This window comes from Apis florea, unplaced genomic scaffold (assembly GCF_048593485.1).
Source record: "Apis florea isolate Af1SG1 unplaced genomic scaffold, ASM4859348v1 contig_3081_pilon, whole genome shotgun sequence".
Taxonomy (NCBI): Eukaryota; Metazoa; Arthropoda; class Insecta; order Hymenoptera; family Apidae; genus Apis; species Apis florea.
This window is the reverse complement of record NW_028256703.1, coordinates 5,468,055-5,483,757: the sequence shown is the minus strand read 5'-3', so window position 1 is coordinate 5,483,757 and position 15,703 is coordinate 5,468,055. Positions and strand designations below refer to the sequence as shown.

The 15,703-nt window shown below is 28.3% G+C and overlaps 3 protein-coding genes and 1 long non-coding RNA gene across 6 annotated transcripts; 1 reads left to right on the top strand and 3 right to left on the bottom strand.

Moving 5' to 3' along the window:
- Positions 1-290: 290 nt before the first annotated feature.
- On the bottom strand, positions 291-6,239 carry Gdh (glutamate dehydrogenase, mitochondrial). 2 transcript variants are annotated; one of them, XM_003694831.4, is made up of 8 exons: positions 5,525-6,239; positions 3,280-3,480; positions 2,484-2,717; positions 2,129-2,286; positions 1,860-2,015; positions 1,567-1,777; positions 1,323-1,477; positions 291-1,237 (listed from the first exon to the last, which is right to left on the bottom strand). In XM_003694831.4, exons 1-8 carry the CDS (start codon positions 5,952-5,954, stop codon positions 1,121-1,123), a joined length of 1,662 nt encoding a protein of 553 aa, XP_003694879.1. In that variant the 5' UTR covers positions 5,955-6,239; the 3' UTR covers positions 291-1,120. The 2 variants fall into 2 exon arrangements, with proteins under 2 accessions (XP_003694879.1, XP_086765255.1); XM_086909129.1 differs by lacking the exon at positions 5,525-6,239 and adding an exon at positions 4,383-4,502.
- Positions 4,452-4,742, bottom strand: LOC116414587 (uncharacterized). Its single transcript, XR_004225119.2, has 2 exons — positions 4,618-4,742; positions 4,452-4,537 (listed from the first exon to the last, which is right to left on the bottom strand). It is a non-coding gene; the product is annotated as an uncharacterized LOC116414587 (long non-coding RNA).
- A 150-nt stretch (positions 6,240-6,389) lies between the features above and the next one.
- On the top strand, positions 6,390-10,551 carry LOC116413865 (DIS3-like exonuclease 2). Of its 2 annotated transcripts, none has more exons than XR_015292292.1 (7): positions 6,390-7,692; positions 7,776-8,037; positions 8,191-8,708; positions 8,790-9,084; positions 9,170-9,363; positions 9,763-10,049; positions 10,160-10,551. XR_015292292.1 is itself a non-coding variant. In XM_031917248.2 (7 exons), exons 1-7 carry the CDS (start codon positions 6,983-6,985, stop codon positions 10,262-10,264), a joined length of 2,367 nt encoding a protein of 788 aa, XP_031773108.1. In that variant the 5' UTR covers positions 6,403-6,982; the 3' UTR covers positions 10,265-10,551. The 2 variants fall into 2 exon arrangements, 1 of the variants encoding a protein (XP_031773108.1); XM_031917248.2 differs by having other exon boundaries at positions 6,403-7,692; positions 9,767-10,049.
- MARCH6 (membrane-associated ring finger (C3HC4) 6) lies at positions 10,541-15,586 on the bottom strand. The gene is made up of 6 exons (XM_003694832.4): positions 15,481-15,586; positions 14,694-15,125; positions 13,816-14,604; positions 13,080-13,736; positions 12,511-12,964; positions 10,541-12,325 (listed from the first exon to the last, which is right to left on the bottom strand). Exons 2-6 carry the CDS (start codon positions 15,078-15,080, stop codon positions 11,604-11,606), a joined length of 3,009 nt encoding a protein of 1,002 aa, XP_003694880.3. The 5' UTR covers positions 15,081-15,125; positions 15,481-15,586; the 3' UTR covers positions 10,541-11,603.
- Positions 15,587-15,703: the final 117 nt, after the last annotated feature.

Genomic DNA, 15,703 nt, shown 5'->3' with positions numbered 1-15,703 from the left:
AGAAAACAAAAGTAATTATAATTTTGTAGATGGAAAATTGTGATCATAATTCTAAACAAACGTTTTTTTTATTTTTATAATATATTATATTATAAAAAATAAATTTACATATAATTAATCGATCTTTTCAAAATTAAGTTTCTTCAAATTAATAATATAATAAAAAAATTAAGTTAAAATTCATATTAATGCAATGATTAAATTCACATGTAATAAAATAGTAAATATGTAACGTAAATATATAATGTCACAAATAAAATAAAGAAGGTTTCAAAACAACAGAAAAAATATTAATTAAGATCATATATTTATTAACATACTTCGGAAACATATTATAATAAACATATTATTATACGAGATATCGCAGTTTTTCGGTTTGATTATAGAGATAAAATCTCGATAAACCATTCCTCGCGATAATTTAAAAATAACTGTATTTAATTGAATTAAAATTTACAAATCTTTTTCACTTGTTTAGCGTCTGTCGTGCAATCTTTTTAAATAATATTCAGATATATTGATTAAAAGTGATGTATAAAAATGTGATATTATATTGTTATTATATTGTTTGGTTGGTTTCGTTGAATTAATTTACAAAGGAAAATATGTTGTTTTACAATACTTTGTTCTGAATTCGCCATTTTACATATTGAATTCGTTATTTCATAAATCGATTCAACACTTTTTTATGCAACTTGTACTATATAACAATTATAGCGATGCGAATAACGCGATCGACGTAAGCATAAATATATTATCCGTACGATGGAACACTTGTTAGGCAAATTTATTATTACTATTATTACTACTACTACTATTATTATTATTATTATTATTATTATTAATTATTAATTATTTATTATTATTATTATTATTTATTTATTATTATTATTATTATTATTATTATTATTATTATTATTATGTGTTCGAAGAAGATTTAGCGTGCGACAACGTACGCGAAATATTTCCACTGCTATAATAGTTTTGGTCTTTATCACTGAGAGACACTGGATAGTATCATTTGAGAGTGATTATTAAAAATGTCTTTAAAATACTAGCTCGAAACTTTTTACAGTTCTATTTATGCGATTTGCTTTGTGTCGATAAATACTTTACTTATTTAAAACGCAAGACCAGCTTCGGAATAAGTAGTAAATATTTTTTCAATTGAATTAACATAAGCTGCTGTCCTTAAATCCAAACCAAGATTAAATTTCATAGCTGTTTTCATAATTGCCTGTTATAGAATAAAAATAAAACTATTAACATTTGAATGACAACATCATTTTTTATTTTTCGATCGAGAAAGAATAATCAATTACCCTTGCAGATCTTTCCATCGTGTAATCCAAACCAGAATGAACTATGTCCTTTTCAGAAGCACCAGAAATGCGTTTTTGAAATGCTTCGGAAGGTGTAACAGGAATTCGACCACCCACACGGCCGAATCTACGTTCCAATGATTCTTGTACAGATTCTATAAATTTATATTGTAAAAAGATTTTATATTATAAAATATACGATAAAGTTATTCAAATGGATGTAGTACATGAACTATATACATACCTAGTAAGTGATAATTTGATTCTTTTTCGTATTTAAAAGTTAGACGACCATACGACACATGATTCAAATTTTTTAACCACTCAAAAAAAGAGACTGTAACACCACCGGCATTAATGTATAAATCTGGTATAACTAAAATATTTCGGTCGATTAAAATCTTATCGGCAGCTGGAGTAGTTGGTCCGTTGGCAGCTTCGGCTATAATTTTTGCCTAAATGAAAAATAACAATCATTTAAAAAAAAAACAAAGTAAATTTTTTAAATATATTTATTTAAATGAAAAATTCATTTACCTGAATAAGAGAAGCATTATCTTTATTGATAACTTTCTCAATAGCTGCAGGTATGAATATATCACAAGGTTCGTACATAAGATTTTCACCTTCGTAAGGTTTAGCACCAGGGAAGCCTACAATAGTGCCATTCTCTATACGGTAATCTTCCAGTTTCTATAGTATAAATTTTACGTTAAGTAATCTTATTAATGTGAAATGATCTCATTAAAGTTATTACATTATTATAAGATCGTTTTATCTGCATTAAATTTTATGTAATTGCTTACCTTAGGGTCAATACCTTCAGCATTGTAAATAGCACCATCATGTTCGATTACTCCAATACAAGCAGCCCCAGCACGATGTAAATAACGCATCGAATGTAGACCAACATTACCAAAACCTTGTACAATAAATGTTTTCCCTCCCCAACCGGGTGTTGTACCTAATGTTAATTGTAGTAAAAAGTTAGTCGATAATTTAAAATAAATGATAATGAGTTATCATATAACAGCTGATAGATACATTTAAATCATACAAGAACGTACGATATTAGGGAATAGAAATAGAAATAGAAATAGAAATAGAAATAGAAACAGAAATAGAAATAGAAATAGAACGCATTATAAAATGTTTTCGTACCAATCATGCTCATATAATTAGCTTCGTTGATAAAATTTTCTAGTCCGTGAAACACACCACGTCCTGTCGCAGAAATACGTCCATGAATTCCACCTTGATTAATAGGTTTTCCAGTTACACAAGCATGAGCGTTAATATCCAAATGTCCTATAGTTTTGGCGTATGTATCAGCGATCCAAGACATTTCGCGTTCTCCAGTTCCCATGTCAGGGGCAGGAACATCGACACCAGGTCCTTTCAATTCAAAAATACTTGCAAGTTTTTTTCTCCCAGAATTATATATAAGATATAAGATACAATATAAGATACTAATTTTCTTTTTTCCTATCAATTATTTTTGGAATATTCATAAATGCATTGTATCATGTAGTATTAATAAATATTCATATAACAATTATTCATATAACGATTATCCATTTTTTTTAATTTTCAAATTTGTAGAATTTCTTTTTCTTTAATTTAGTTTAGTTTAAATAATTCTATGTATAATTAAATAAAATATTTATAATACATGTATACATATGTATTCATACATGTATATATATATATCAAACGATTGCAATGTTAATTGAGAACGAGAGATAAAAATATTTCGTATATATTTGTAATGCGTAAATATATTTATACAATATGATCATTATGATGATACATTAAATAAAATTTCGTTGTAATAAGTTATAATAAATTTAATCAAAATAAAAGAATTTGATAATCATATATTCAAGTATGCGTATTTCTTCAGTCGGTTCATTATCTTCGATATAAATTTAAACAAATAAATTTTAAAATATCTTACCGATAAATCCTTTCTTTGCAAGCTCTAATGTGAACCTTCTAGTAATTTTTTCGAGCTCATGTTCTGAATACAATTTAGGATTAATCTTAATACCAGCTTTAGCTCCACCAAAAGGAACGTCTACACAGGCACATTTGAAAGTCATTAATGCCGACAAAGCCTTTACTTCATCTCGCGAGACATCCATCGAAAAACGAATACCTGTAATAAGTAGAAGCAATAAATAAACTGTATATATATATTATAAATAACGTGTACAATATATATTATAATTTAATAATTTATAAATTATAAATATTGCAAATCTTGAGATTTTTCGAAAGATAAAATGAATCATTATGATTATTAATTATTAAAATAAAAAGAAAAAAAAAATAAAAAACATAAAAATAACATAATTACATTTATATAATTAACATATATGTAAATAAATCAAAAAAATAATTATATATAATAATAAACGCCATATATTTATTTTCATATATTTATTTGTAAAAGAAATCATTAATTATTTTCTTAAACAACATTTGATACTATATTATATATTTATATTTAAAGCTTAAAGCTACGAGAAGCATATTAAAAAGATATAATTATTGAAAAGAATAATTAAAATGAATTTTTTGTTCAACATTCTGAATGAATATATGATCACGTGAATAAGAAAACTGTATCGATTTGTTTCGATGAGAGCATCGACCTTTTGGATATCATCATGACATTAGAATGATGGCTATAATTGCCAAAGTTTTAAATTAAATTGTGAATCAAGATAGTTAGCTAATATTTGGCAGGAACAAAGAAAAAGACTAGACAGCTTGGCATCACATCATTGCATTACATCTGCATTATGCGATAGCATCTAATGTTGTTCAATATATATGTATTTTTTAATTTATATTATTGAATTTTTTTATGATTATCGTGTAAATAAAAAAAATAAAATATAAGTAATTGTAACTCTAATTCTAACTAAGTCATATATTAAAAAACATTTAAATTAAATAAGTTTTAAAAAGAAAATGCCAATACCGACGAATAGTACATAGAATACATAGAAAAAGAATAACCATAGTCAACAGAGAATTATTAAGTTCGCTTACTTGGCTCTCAGAAAAGATCTATCTCACAAGATGCTGTTACGTTTCGCGCATGAGCTCGAGTACAAATTTATATCAAGGAGATGTTGTTTTGATATGCATGCTCCGAATATCTTTCTTAACGAAATGTATATACAATCGAACTTTTCGTGATTTATCTTTTTTGTAGTTCAAAAAATTTAATTAATTCTATATATTTGATATACATATGTATTACGATATACATATACATACTAACATAATTCTGTCATATCCTAGGCATCGCATTACAGTAAATCGACGCACCAATGTGTTTAATCGTCGATGTAACATAATCCTCGTGAGTAAAAAATGCAAAAGCTATGAGAACGAAGAGAAAAGTTGGCACGCTATCATTCTTCGTTGTCTGTGCGTCATAAAGCTACAATTTTTCTGATGAAACTATATATATAAGTTATAATATATAATGTATATAATAAGAAATAAATTATTTGTTAAACAAAAACAAGACAAGACATTTTTAAAATGATCTAATAGTATATCAATATTAGTAATATTAATCATGCTTTCAATAATCTGTCTACTAGAATCGAGGTTAAATCTACATCATTGTAACTTATGAAGCCGTAAAATTTTCCTATTCCAAATAGCTAATAATATACATTGAATACTTAAAAGTAGTAGTAACTAAAGCAAAACACAAATAGGATTTTAAAAGTTATTTTTCTTTTTTAAATTAATTTTATTTATTATATATTATTTTTTTCTTTAAATTATGTTTCATCAAATGTGATAAAGATTCAATAAAAATTTTAATAAATTTGTAATCCAAGATTTCTCGAATTTGTTACATCTATTATCGATGACGTAATTAATGTGCCCGCTAACATTAAATTTAAATGATCATAAAAAGAATTATATATTACAAAATGTTCGAGTATTTTTTTTTTCTCTTTTGCCCTTTCGTTTAATATATAGAAATATAAATAATGTGATAACTCTATATTTGCTTAAAAATTGACAACGATAAATAAAATAACTGAAAATGCGACAATTGATATAGTTAAAATTATAATTATAAAATATTACCAGAAATTAATCATTAATTATGAATATTATCATAAAGATATGAAATGATTTAATAAATAAAATATATTTTGATTTACCTCCTTTACAAGGTGTTCTATGAGTTGAATGCTGCGCGCGATAACCAGTGATCATTTCATAATCACCTGAATCGCGTCTCAGAGGAAAGGAAGTTTCGAGGATGTGGTCACATCGTTCCATTAACATTAAAATACCCTTCACCTTTTTTTTTCTTTCTTCAACGCTCATCCTGGAACGTTTGCCAATATCCTCGACCAATTTATCTTCCACAATTTGACAAGCTCGATGAAAAAAGTATTCAACCATATCGAAAAATTTTGGATTCGGATCATTAGGAATATCCTTTAAATGATCGGGTATTTGATGATCAGCATAACCGCGTGCTTGAAATGCTGGCACGATACGTATCAATGTATTATGAATAATGTCATTGCTTGGTACTTGCTTTAAGGCAATTGACGATCTCGTTAGTTGCTTTACATGAAACATTTTTAACGTAACCTTGTCACTATTGTAATTGCACCAAATTTAATAATGCTATTAGTTTAAAAACTTTTTACACGTTATAATTTTAACTTTTCTTATTCTTCTCTCTTTTCTATCTATTCTTTTTAATATTGATTTGAAATTTAACAGAATTCTCACCCGACTGCCTCAATAATCGCACTTCTTTCCTATTTCACTTTTTCACCGCGTCTACGATATAACTTAAATCGCTCTACCTACTAACTCACCACCCTATGTACCAATGCCAACTGATCCAATACTTTCAATACCTTCCAACTCCAGATTCTATATTCTATATGATCTAGCTTAAATGTGAATTAAATTCTGCCAACATTTAAAGTAAAAGCTATCTATGTGATTCTGTTGTTTAGTGTCAACTTTAAGTAACCAATGAAACGTTGAAACATTTTAACCTATATGGTTGTTCATTGTACAATTGGTAATACGTTTCTCGTAAACAACATGCTTTAATTGAAGAATGTAATAACATGGAAAAATAATAATTAAATATATTTTTTTACTAATTAAAATAAATAAAAACAAGAAGGATTTGAGAATAAAATATTTAACAAACAAAGTATAAATGTTCTACGCTGAAAATGTATCATTTTGAAATCTTATTTAATCTTACAAATAATCAACATCAAGTAAAAAGTGACGCTATTGTTTTGATTCCAAGTCGGGATTTATATTTTTATTAAGTTTATGGTACGTTGTTTGACAAAGATTAAATGTGTATTAAATAATGCTGTTTTCTCGTCGTTGGAATCTTATTGTTGGAAGTATACGACCTGTTAACATTCTTAAAATATAACCAAAATTTGTTAGTTCTTTTCGTACTAAGTGCTTTATCGTCACATATGTATGCCTTTGTAATACACATTCAAATATATAATTTTTGACACTCATAGTGTTAAAAAATATCAATTATGCATGATAAATTTTGTTTATTAAAATCACGATTAATTTTCGTGTGTATTTAAGTGAGTAATAAGTTCAAAATTAAAATTATGTCAAACTTTGAGGAATCAATTTCCTCAAACTTTGTTACACAAAATCAATTTGTATTTGCTGAAAAACTTGCTCATAAGATAAGTAAAAATAAAAATAAAGGGATATCACAATCTTCTATAAGAAAAACTACTGATAAACAATCAGTGCATTTAGATTCTGAAGAAAGAAAAGAAAAAGAAATCAAGGGTCAAAAATCTAAGTCCTCAAAACAAAAAGAAACATTTCCACGACATATTTCCGAAAAGGAAATTGATAAACTTTTAAAAAATCAAAATACCAATGATGCACAATATGTAGAAGGATATTTACGCATTAATCCCTGGTGTCATAAATATGCTTATTTATCTTTATCCGATGATCAGTATGATCTATTGATTGTTGGTTTGAGAGATAGAAATCGAGCCTTTGATGGTGATTTTGTTGTAGCATGTATAAATCAACCAGAAAAATGGCAAATCCATCAAGGGCAGAAGCAGAAAACAGGTGTTGTTGTTTGTATACGAGAAAAAATACATCCAAGAAAAACAGTTGGATGTTTTAAACAACGTGGTGCATTTACATTTTTTTATCCCAGAGATCATCGTGTGCCATTAGTTAAAATAAGTAGGGAATCATTGCAACAATTTGCTGTATGTCCAAGCAGTTACGAAGACACATTGTATTTGGTTGTTATAACTGATTGGATAAAACCAAAATTTGCAGTTGGGTATGATATATGTTTAGGAATTTAAAGAATTCCTATTTAATTATAAGTTTTTAATTATTATTAATATATTGTGTTCTTTACAGGAAAATTGAGAAAATAGTTGGAAACATTGGTGACATAAGAACAGAATCAAATGCAATATTACTTGAATATGATTTAGATATTACACCTTATAGTCCTGATGTGATAAAAGGACTTCCAAGTAGTGATTATATTTTAACAGAAAATGACTTAAGAGATAGGGAAGATTGGAGACAAGAATGCATATTTACTATTGATCCTGATGCTGCTGTTGATTTAGATGATTCAGTTTCTTGCAAAATTTTAGAAAATGAAAATTATGAAGTAATTATGCAATTTATTTTTTACTTATCAACTATGTCTATTTCTTTATCTCTGTGTGTATGCGCGCGCGCGCGTGCATAGCGCGTGTGTGTACTATTTATATATTTATTTATTTATTTATTTATACATATATGTATTATTTCTTTTTTATAGATTGGTGTGCATATATCCGATGTTACTCATTATATGGAATTTTTATCTCCATTAGATATTCAGGTTTCAAAACGAGCAACAACTATATATATGACAGATAATGTATATCACATGTTACCAAAACAATTATGTCAAATATGTTCTTTATCACCTGGTCAAGATAAATTGGCTTTTTCTGTTATTTGGGAAATAACACGAAATGCAGAAATTGTCAAATATCGTTTTGCTAAAACTGTAATAAGATCATGCTGTCAAATGTCCTATTATCATGCACAGAAATTTATTGAAAATCCAAAAAATAATTGGCCAGATGACTTTTTAAGTATAAATGGAAATTTTAATTTTAATGATTTATCAATAAAAGTAAATATTTTACACAATCTGGCTATTCAAATGCGTAAAAAAAGATTTCAAAATGGTGCACTACAAATAGATCAACCAAAATTATATGTTAAGATTGATAGAATTACGGGTTTACCAATATCATATAATATAGAAGAACAGAAAGATAGTAACAGGTATTATTTTTAATATTAATATTTTTATGATACATTAATTAAATTATAAATTTATATATAAATACATATATTATGTTTTAGACTTATAGAAGAATTTATGTTACTAGCTAATATGACAGTTGCTACACAATTATATACTATGATTCCGGAGACTGCTTTATTACGTAACCATAGGGAGCCTTCAAAACATATTCTTACTGTAACAAAAGACACTTTGCAAAGATTTGGTATTCATTTAGATATTAAATCGTCTGCATCATTACATGCTAGCATTAGACGTTATGAACAAGGATTAGAGAATGAAAACAATGAAACAAAAATAACAATGAAATACAGGATGATGGTTATTAATAGTCTTTGTTCCAAAGCTATGACTGTATGATTTTTTATTTGATCTTATTATTGCATGAAGATCTTACTACTCTATTTATAAAAATTTCAATAATTCTTTACATTTTTAGCGAGCAACGTATATATGTTCATCAACTGTCACAGCAGAAGAGGAATTGAGACATTACGCTTTAAATGTACCACTTTATACCCATTTTACTTCTCCAATTAGACGATATTCTGATTGTGTAGTGCATCGTTTACTTTATTCAACTATGAAGAATGTAGAGATGCCCAAGGAATGGTCTAAAAAATTGTGCAAGTCGTAAGTTACTTAAGAAAATAATAAAATAATTAACCCTTTCGCTACGAGCGACTTTTCCACCGCGCCATTACCGCTGAACGAACCGTCGCACCAAAAATGTACACAATGCTCGAAAAAGATCGTTGTTTTGATGGTGTTTATTGAAAAAAAAATTGATGATAAAAACAAAATATTGATGTTACATTTCCAGAAAAAGATACTCGATGTGCAATAACTTCAATTGTCATATCGTCAATTCGTCATATCATATGATACATGGCTTCTTATGCAGAGCGACTATAATTGCCCGTAATACCTCAGTGGCATCTTGTGCAGAGCGACTATAGTCGCCTGTAGTAGCGAAAGGGTTAATTAATGCAAGTGATACATCTTTAATATTTGCATGTCTTTTTTGTCAAGATAGAATTGCAGCAAATTGTAATATAAAAAAGTATAGCGCAAAAATGGCTCAAGAACGAAGTAGTGAATTATACTTTACATATTTGATAGATTTAAAAGGTCCTATTGTTACAATGGGTATCGTATTGAATGTAAATGAAAATTTTATAAACGTTATATTGTGTCAACTTGGTATAAAATTAAGAGTTTCCATCACACAATTAGAAAAATTAGCAGTTATTGAATATTCTTCGGAGTATTCTGTTCCTACAATAAGCATTTTTTGGAAAAAACCTGCTGTTACTCAGGTATAATATAAAACTATACACTTATATTGTGTAAATCCTTTTACTTAGATAAATTCAAATTTGTAGAAGATATATGAAAAACATAAATGATATTTTTTAATATTTTTCAGGTAATAAATGTTTTTAGTTTATTATATTTGAGAATCGAAAAACATCCTGAATCTTTTCAATTGATTGGTAATCTTTTACCACCAAATCAAGAAATAGAATTATAACAGTATTGACATATGTTCGTTGTAAATTATATTTGAAATCGAACATTGTACAAATATTTTTATCGCTGTATACCTTTTTATATAAATCATATTGTACATATTTTGGCTGTGTATATGTATGTATGTATGTATATATGCCGCGTGTGCGCGCGCACATCATACCATACATATATTTATACATACATACATTATATTAAAAACTTGAAATGGTTTTAAGAGAGATATAACTTTATCAAGTGTATTTTGAAGAAATTGACAGAAAGAATAAATCGAAAATTTCACAAGAACATTATTTATTTCAATTACATTTTAATGTACATCGCGGCAACATCTTTACATATTTGTGATCATACAGTTATATTAACTGTAGAACGATTAGTACGTATATAAATAAATAGCCCGTACTTATATTTAATTTCATACTGTACATAAAATTATGTGTACCATGCACAAAAAAATATATTTTTAACTGTATATGAAAAAGATATGATTGGAGAATTAATTAAGATTTTTATTTAAAAAAGATTCCTGAGTGTGGATCTATAAAATTTCTACTATTTTTTATGAAATTATATTATACGCAATAATTTTTTCTTTTTTTTAAATTAAATTACAAATAATACAAATTTATTGAAATAAAGAAAACGTAATGACAAGTTTCTTAAGAAATATGACTTTCTTTATTCTCATTAAATTATAAATATTTCTTAATTTTATTCAAATCAATTGTTTTAAATATTAATTTTTTATAATAAAATATGATTACGTTATTTTGTTACTAACGAGTTTTAAGTTAAAATGTAGCTTTACTTTCATAACAGTACGTAGTACTTCGAAATTTATTTTTTTTTTTAGAATTCATTAAATAGTGATAAAACTTTGTACACTGATTTTTTAAAGTTGAAAATTTCAATTTATGATTTTTAAATAATAGTTTATTTGATAATAAAAGAGTAATTATGAATCTTGAGTTTTGAAAAATAATATACATTAGTTAGCAAAATATTCATTGTTTCTTTGAAACAATAGAATTTTTTTTAATTCAGATCAAAAATATCGACAATCTATAATGTGTGTATATATATATATATATTTGTAATAAACTGAAAAAGCGATACATTGTGTAACAGTCTTTTTAATTTATTTCGTATCGCTTATACTAAATTATAATACTAAAAATTAAAGTATTAATGAAAATTATCAATGTAAATTAGCGTTTGTTTAAAATCAAGTGTGATAGAGAATGTAGATTAAAGAATCTTTTATCAAATTCACGTTATCGTCGAAAAGAAATTATACTATAAATATATTAACATAATGCATGTAATTGTTACTGTTGTTACGGTTGAGATTTATTTTGATGTTCGTAATTTACGAGTCTTTGTCCCACAAGATATTTGTCATTTTTTATATGTTCGTAAAGCTTTTTAAACTGTCGAATTTGAAAGTATATAACAATACATACCACGTGTACTAATAAAAGGAAAGGATACAAATGTCTAGCGATAAGAATTTGCGTTTGTAGATTCGTGATCAAAAGTGGCACTATTCCATAAGCTACGGCATAAGGAACAGCCAAAGCAAGACCGAAACAACATATCACCGGTGCTGCTAATTCCGTAACGATGAATTTTAAATCTATTTCTCTAATACCATCGTTGTATGCCCGTTCAATTGCAAGACGAATTCTCCAATCGGGTCCCATCATTATAATAGCGGTTGCTATTTTCGTATATAACACACCGAGAGCCCAATCTTGCCAGATGAACAAAATAGCATTTTGTTCTAATGGTACACGTAATGGTACTACAACGACTAGTTCAAGAAGAAGACCAAATAAAAGTGGTATTAGGCCAATAAGTAGGAAAAATGCTACTGATGCTTTTACACCTATAATTGCCCAATGTTTTATTCTATCTATAAGAGCCCTTCGACCACGAGGTAACCAAGAAAATGCTAAGGCTAGTCCTCTTGCTGCTGCCCAACATACGTACATTCCACAAGCTATGGTATATAGTTCATGCACTCGTCCAGATAAAGCAACTGCAGCTTCGTTATTATCTGAAACATTAAAAAAAAAAAAACGATGTAATTGAAAAAATGTTGACGAATTAGAGAAAGAGAAAAACAAAAATGTATATGTGTGTATATATGCGTGTATATATGTGCGTATGTATCTACATATATGTTATTGAATAATATTGAGAAAGAACAATAAGCATTTTATACTTTAAAAGCTAACTTACCAGATCCACTTAAGGTAGGTGGTAATACAGGTGGAGACGGAGCCGGAGCTCCGACCATCCACAACGCCATTACTCTGCGTCCAAGCCAAACGGGAAGAATCATGGCAATTAAACTAGCGATAACAAGAGAAACGCAAACACAAAATAAAAGACCAACTAGACGAGCAGGAAACCAGCGAGGCCTGATATATGGTTGGAAACCTGTCGGTCCTCCTCTTTGTAACAGTGCTTGATGAGCCGCTCCTAAATCAGGATGTTGCGGTTCTTCGATTACTGCCGGTCCAGGATCTTCGGTTTGTTCTCTCAAAAGATATGATTGAAGATCTAGCATCCAAGCTACAACTCGACACCAGCCTCTTATTAGAGCTTTTAACCACGTACGCGTATGAGATTGCTCCAATAATGCAGGAAGAATGACTTGCAATAATAATAGTTCCAAAGATAATTCGCTAATCTAATTAAAAAAGAAAAAAAAATAGAAATAAGAAATAATGTAATATATATGTATAATCATTAACAAGAGAAATGAAGAAACTCTCGTTTCCTCATTTAACTAATTACCTGCTTACCTGAGCTTCGCTCTGAATAGTCACGGTGTATGGTAAAAATCCCGGCCATGCCCATCTTAAAAGTTTCACAGGTAACCATAGCATTAATAAAATAGCAGTTCCAAATATCACTGCAGATGCTACAAGTCTTCTAACGTGTCTTAAGATTGGAAGATGTATCATTTCTTGGATAGGAGAAAAATCAGGATCGTTTAAATTTCTTAAGAACCAAAGTACTCCTGGCCGTAATACTTCTCGTAGTAACAAAATGAACGAAGCAAAATAATATATATAAATCATTCCCACCAACCAATGTAAAAACATTGAAGTACCAGGAGCTAGCTTAAACGAAGATTCTCTATCTCGAAGGGTAGCGTCAAACATTGCTAATGAACAAATATCTAACCACCAACCGCAAACCAAAGGAAGTACTCCTATCTCAACGACCGATAGTAAAGAAACTTTTACTATGACATAACATAAACCTAATAGTCGTTGAGATCTTTGAAAACCTAAAGGTGCCGCTAATGTATGAAGGACTACTAATCCTACTCCAGTAACGCAATAACCACACAATGTAGTTACTAATCCCTCAAAATGTGAAGCAGCTGCATATTCTTGTAAATCTAACAATGCTATTATAAAGCTACCGACATAATATGGATAGAAGGCAAAAACCTGAAAATAAAAATATTATATTTTGAAGAAAGATCAATTATTTCTTCGTATCATATTCAATTTAAAAGATAAATCATACCATAATAAACAGTGTATTTAATGAAACGACCCAGAATACATGTTCGAGAAAAACAAGGGATCCATCTAAGCCTAAAAGACGTTCCCAAGTTAATTCCTCTGCAGGTCTATCCCATTCCAATGGATTCCAATTTGCTTCTTCATCTTCTCCTTGTGCTTGACCTTGAGCCTGATCTCTCCATCCTTCACCACCTCTTGCATTTGCTTGTTCATCATTTACACCCAATTCGTCTCTAGGCACTGCAGGTTGTTCTGCATCTCTAGGTGGTATTAATGGTTCTATGTTTCGAGGAATTGCCACAGGTGGTTCTAAATTTCTAACAAGTTGTTCTATTTCTTGATCTACACTTCTGGCAGCAACATGTTGCTCAACATCTCTACCAATTCCTTCAACTTCATCCATTCTTTGATTATTTGCCAAATTATTCTCCTCTGCCCAATGTTCTTCTGCATTTTCCAAATTATCGTTATTTGAATGTTCTGGTAAGATTGGTGGTTCATCAATAAAGGGTGGCACATTATTATTATCTTGAATTTCTTGCTGTTGAAGAGCTCTTTGCTCTTGGAATTGTTGTATTGGTACTTCTGCATTGGGTGGTGGATTATCAACGGGAGGTAATTGTACATTATCTCGATCGAGCCAATCAGGTCCACCGGCATGTAAAATTTGTTCCCTTAACCACACTAGACCAATAAATGCAAACAAAGTACATGTCACTACAAAACATCCGTGAAATACATCTGATGATATATTTTCAGCAGACAACATATCCATTGGTAATGACATTATCTGCAAATAAGAGTGCATTGCTATTTTCATCTTTTGTTAGAGAATGTTAAAAATTAAAATATATTTTAAAATTATAAGAAAGTATTTACTCGAACTAGATCAAGAGGTCCACTAAACAATGCCCTATATGTTCGACAAGCTGTTAATGGAACAACTCCTAGCCATGCTATTGCAACCAGAGTATAGTGCAACCAGTATTTTACTGCTGTTACAATATTGGAAAATAATCCTCCAATAACATCCCTTAATGGTAAACGACGTGGCATATCTGGACTATAAATTGGTGTAAAAGAAAAACGATATCCACAAAGTTCACAATATTCTTTACGAGAATATCGCATCCATTGTACTAAACATTCTTGATGTATCCATTTAATACTGCCTGTGCAAATGCAAGGATGAAAAAGAGGTCTGTCTGCAAGGCCTTCAGACCTGCATACCCTACAGATGTCTGCTCCTGACATGTCCTCCGTCATGTTTGGTTTTGTTTAAAATAATTGATTAAAGCAACGATTAATTTGCTGAAAAAAAAATGTTTAAAAATTATAAAAATACAAAATTAATATGTATCTGTTAAATAATGGAATAACAACGACTTAAGATGTTACAAATTATATGCATAAATTTATTGATATTATTAAAATACGAATAGACAAGTTCAAATGTATAATTATATAATTAATGTATAATTTGAATGGAAAATATTAAGAATAGCATTAAATAGAAAAATGAAAGAGTAAAAAATAAAAGACTACATCAAAAATGCGGAATGTGTCAATAAATATTTAATATAAAATATATATAATACTTTATAAAATTTAATTTTATTTTATAAAAATGTATAATATTATCTATATAATAATGATATTTACTTACTCATGCCTCGATAAAGATATATAAAATCCAAAATTACTGTGCAAAATATTGAAAATGTCTACTGCTACCACTTCCAGTTCTTTCTTCTTTCTGTTAACACACTTGCAACATTTGCAATGAAAAAGTTACTGTTTTTTCTAATGAACGATTATTTTATTATTTTTCATTAATAAAAAATTATACATTAAAATACATAAAAATTTCATCAAATTACAATTATTTA

Excerpts from the sequence above, each read along its gene's own strand:
- Gdh (XM_003694831.4), bottom strand. The coding sequence starts at position 5,954 with ATGTTTCATGTAAAGCAACTAACGAGATCGTCAATTGCCTTAAAGCAA. Across the intron at positions 2,287-2,483 it reads TAATTATATGAGCATGATTG|GTACAACACCCGGTTGGGGA; the intron begins GTACGAAAACAT and ends AATTAACATTAG. Across the intron at positions 1,238-1,322 it reads CGATGGAAAGATCTGCAAGG|GCAATTATGAAAACAGCTAT; the intron begins GTAATTGATTAT and ends ATTCTATAACAG.
- LOC116413865 (XM_031917248.2), top strand. The coding sequence starts at position 6,983 with ATGTCAAACTTTGAGGAATCAATTTCCTCAAACTTTGTTACACAAAAT. Across the intron at positions 9,085-9,169 it reads TTTGTTCCAAAGCTATGACT|CGAGCAACGTATATATGTTC; the intron begins GTATGATTTTTT and ends TTACATTTTTAG. Across the intron at positions 9,364-9,766 it reads TCTAAAAAATTGTGCAAGTC|AATTGCAGCAAATTGTAATA; the intron begins GTAAGTTACTTA and ends TTGTCAAGATAG.
- MARCH6 (XM_003694832.4), bottom strand. The coding sequence starts at position 15,080 with ATGACGGAGGACATGTCAGGAGCAGACATCTGTAGGGTATGCAGGTCT. Across the intron at positions 12,965-13,079 it reads CTATTCAGAGCGAAGCTCAG|ATTAGCGAATTATCTTTGGA; the intron begins GTAAGCAGGTAA and ends TTTTTTAATTAG. Across the intron at positions 12,326-12,510 it reads ACCTACCTTAAGTGGATCTG|ATAATAACGAAGCTGCAGTT; the intron begins GTAAGTTAGCTT and ends TTAATGTTTCAG.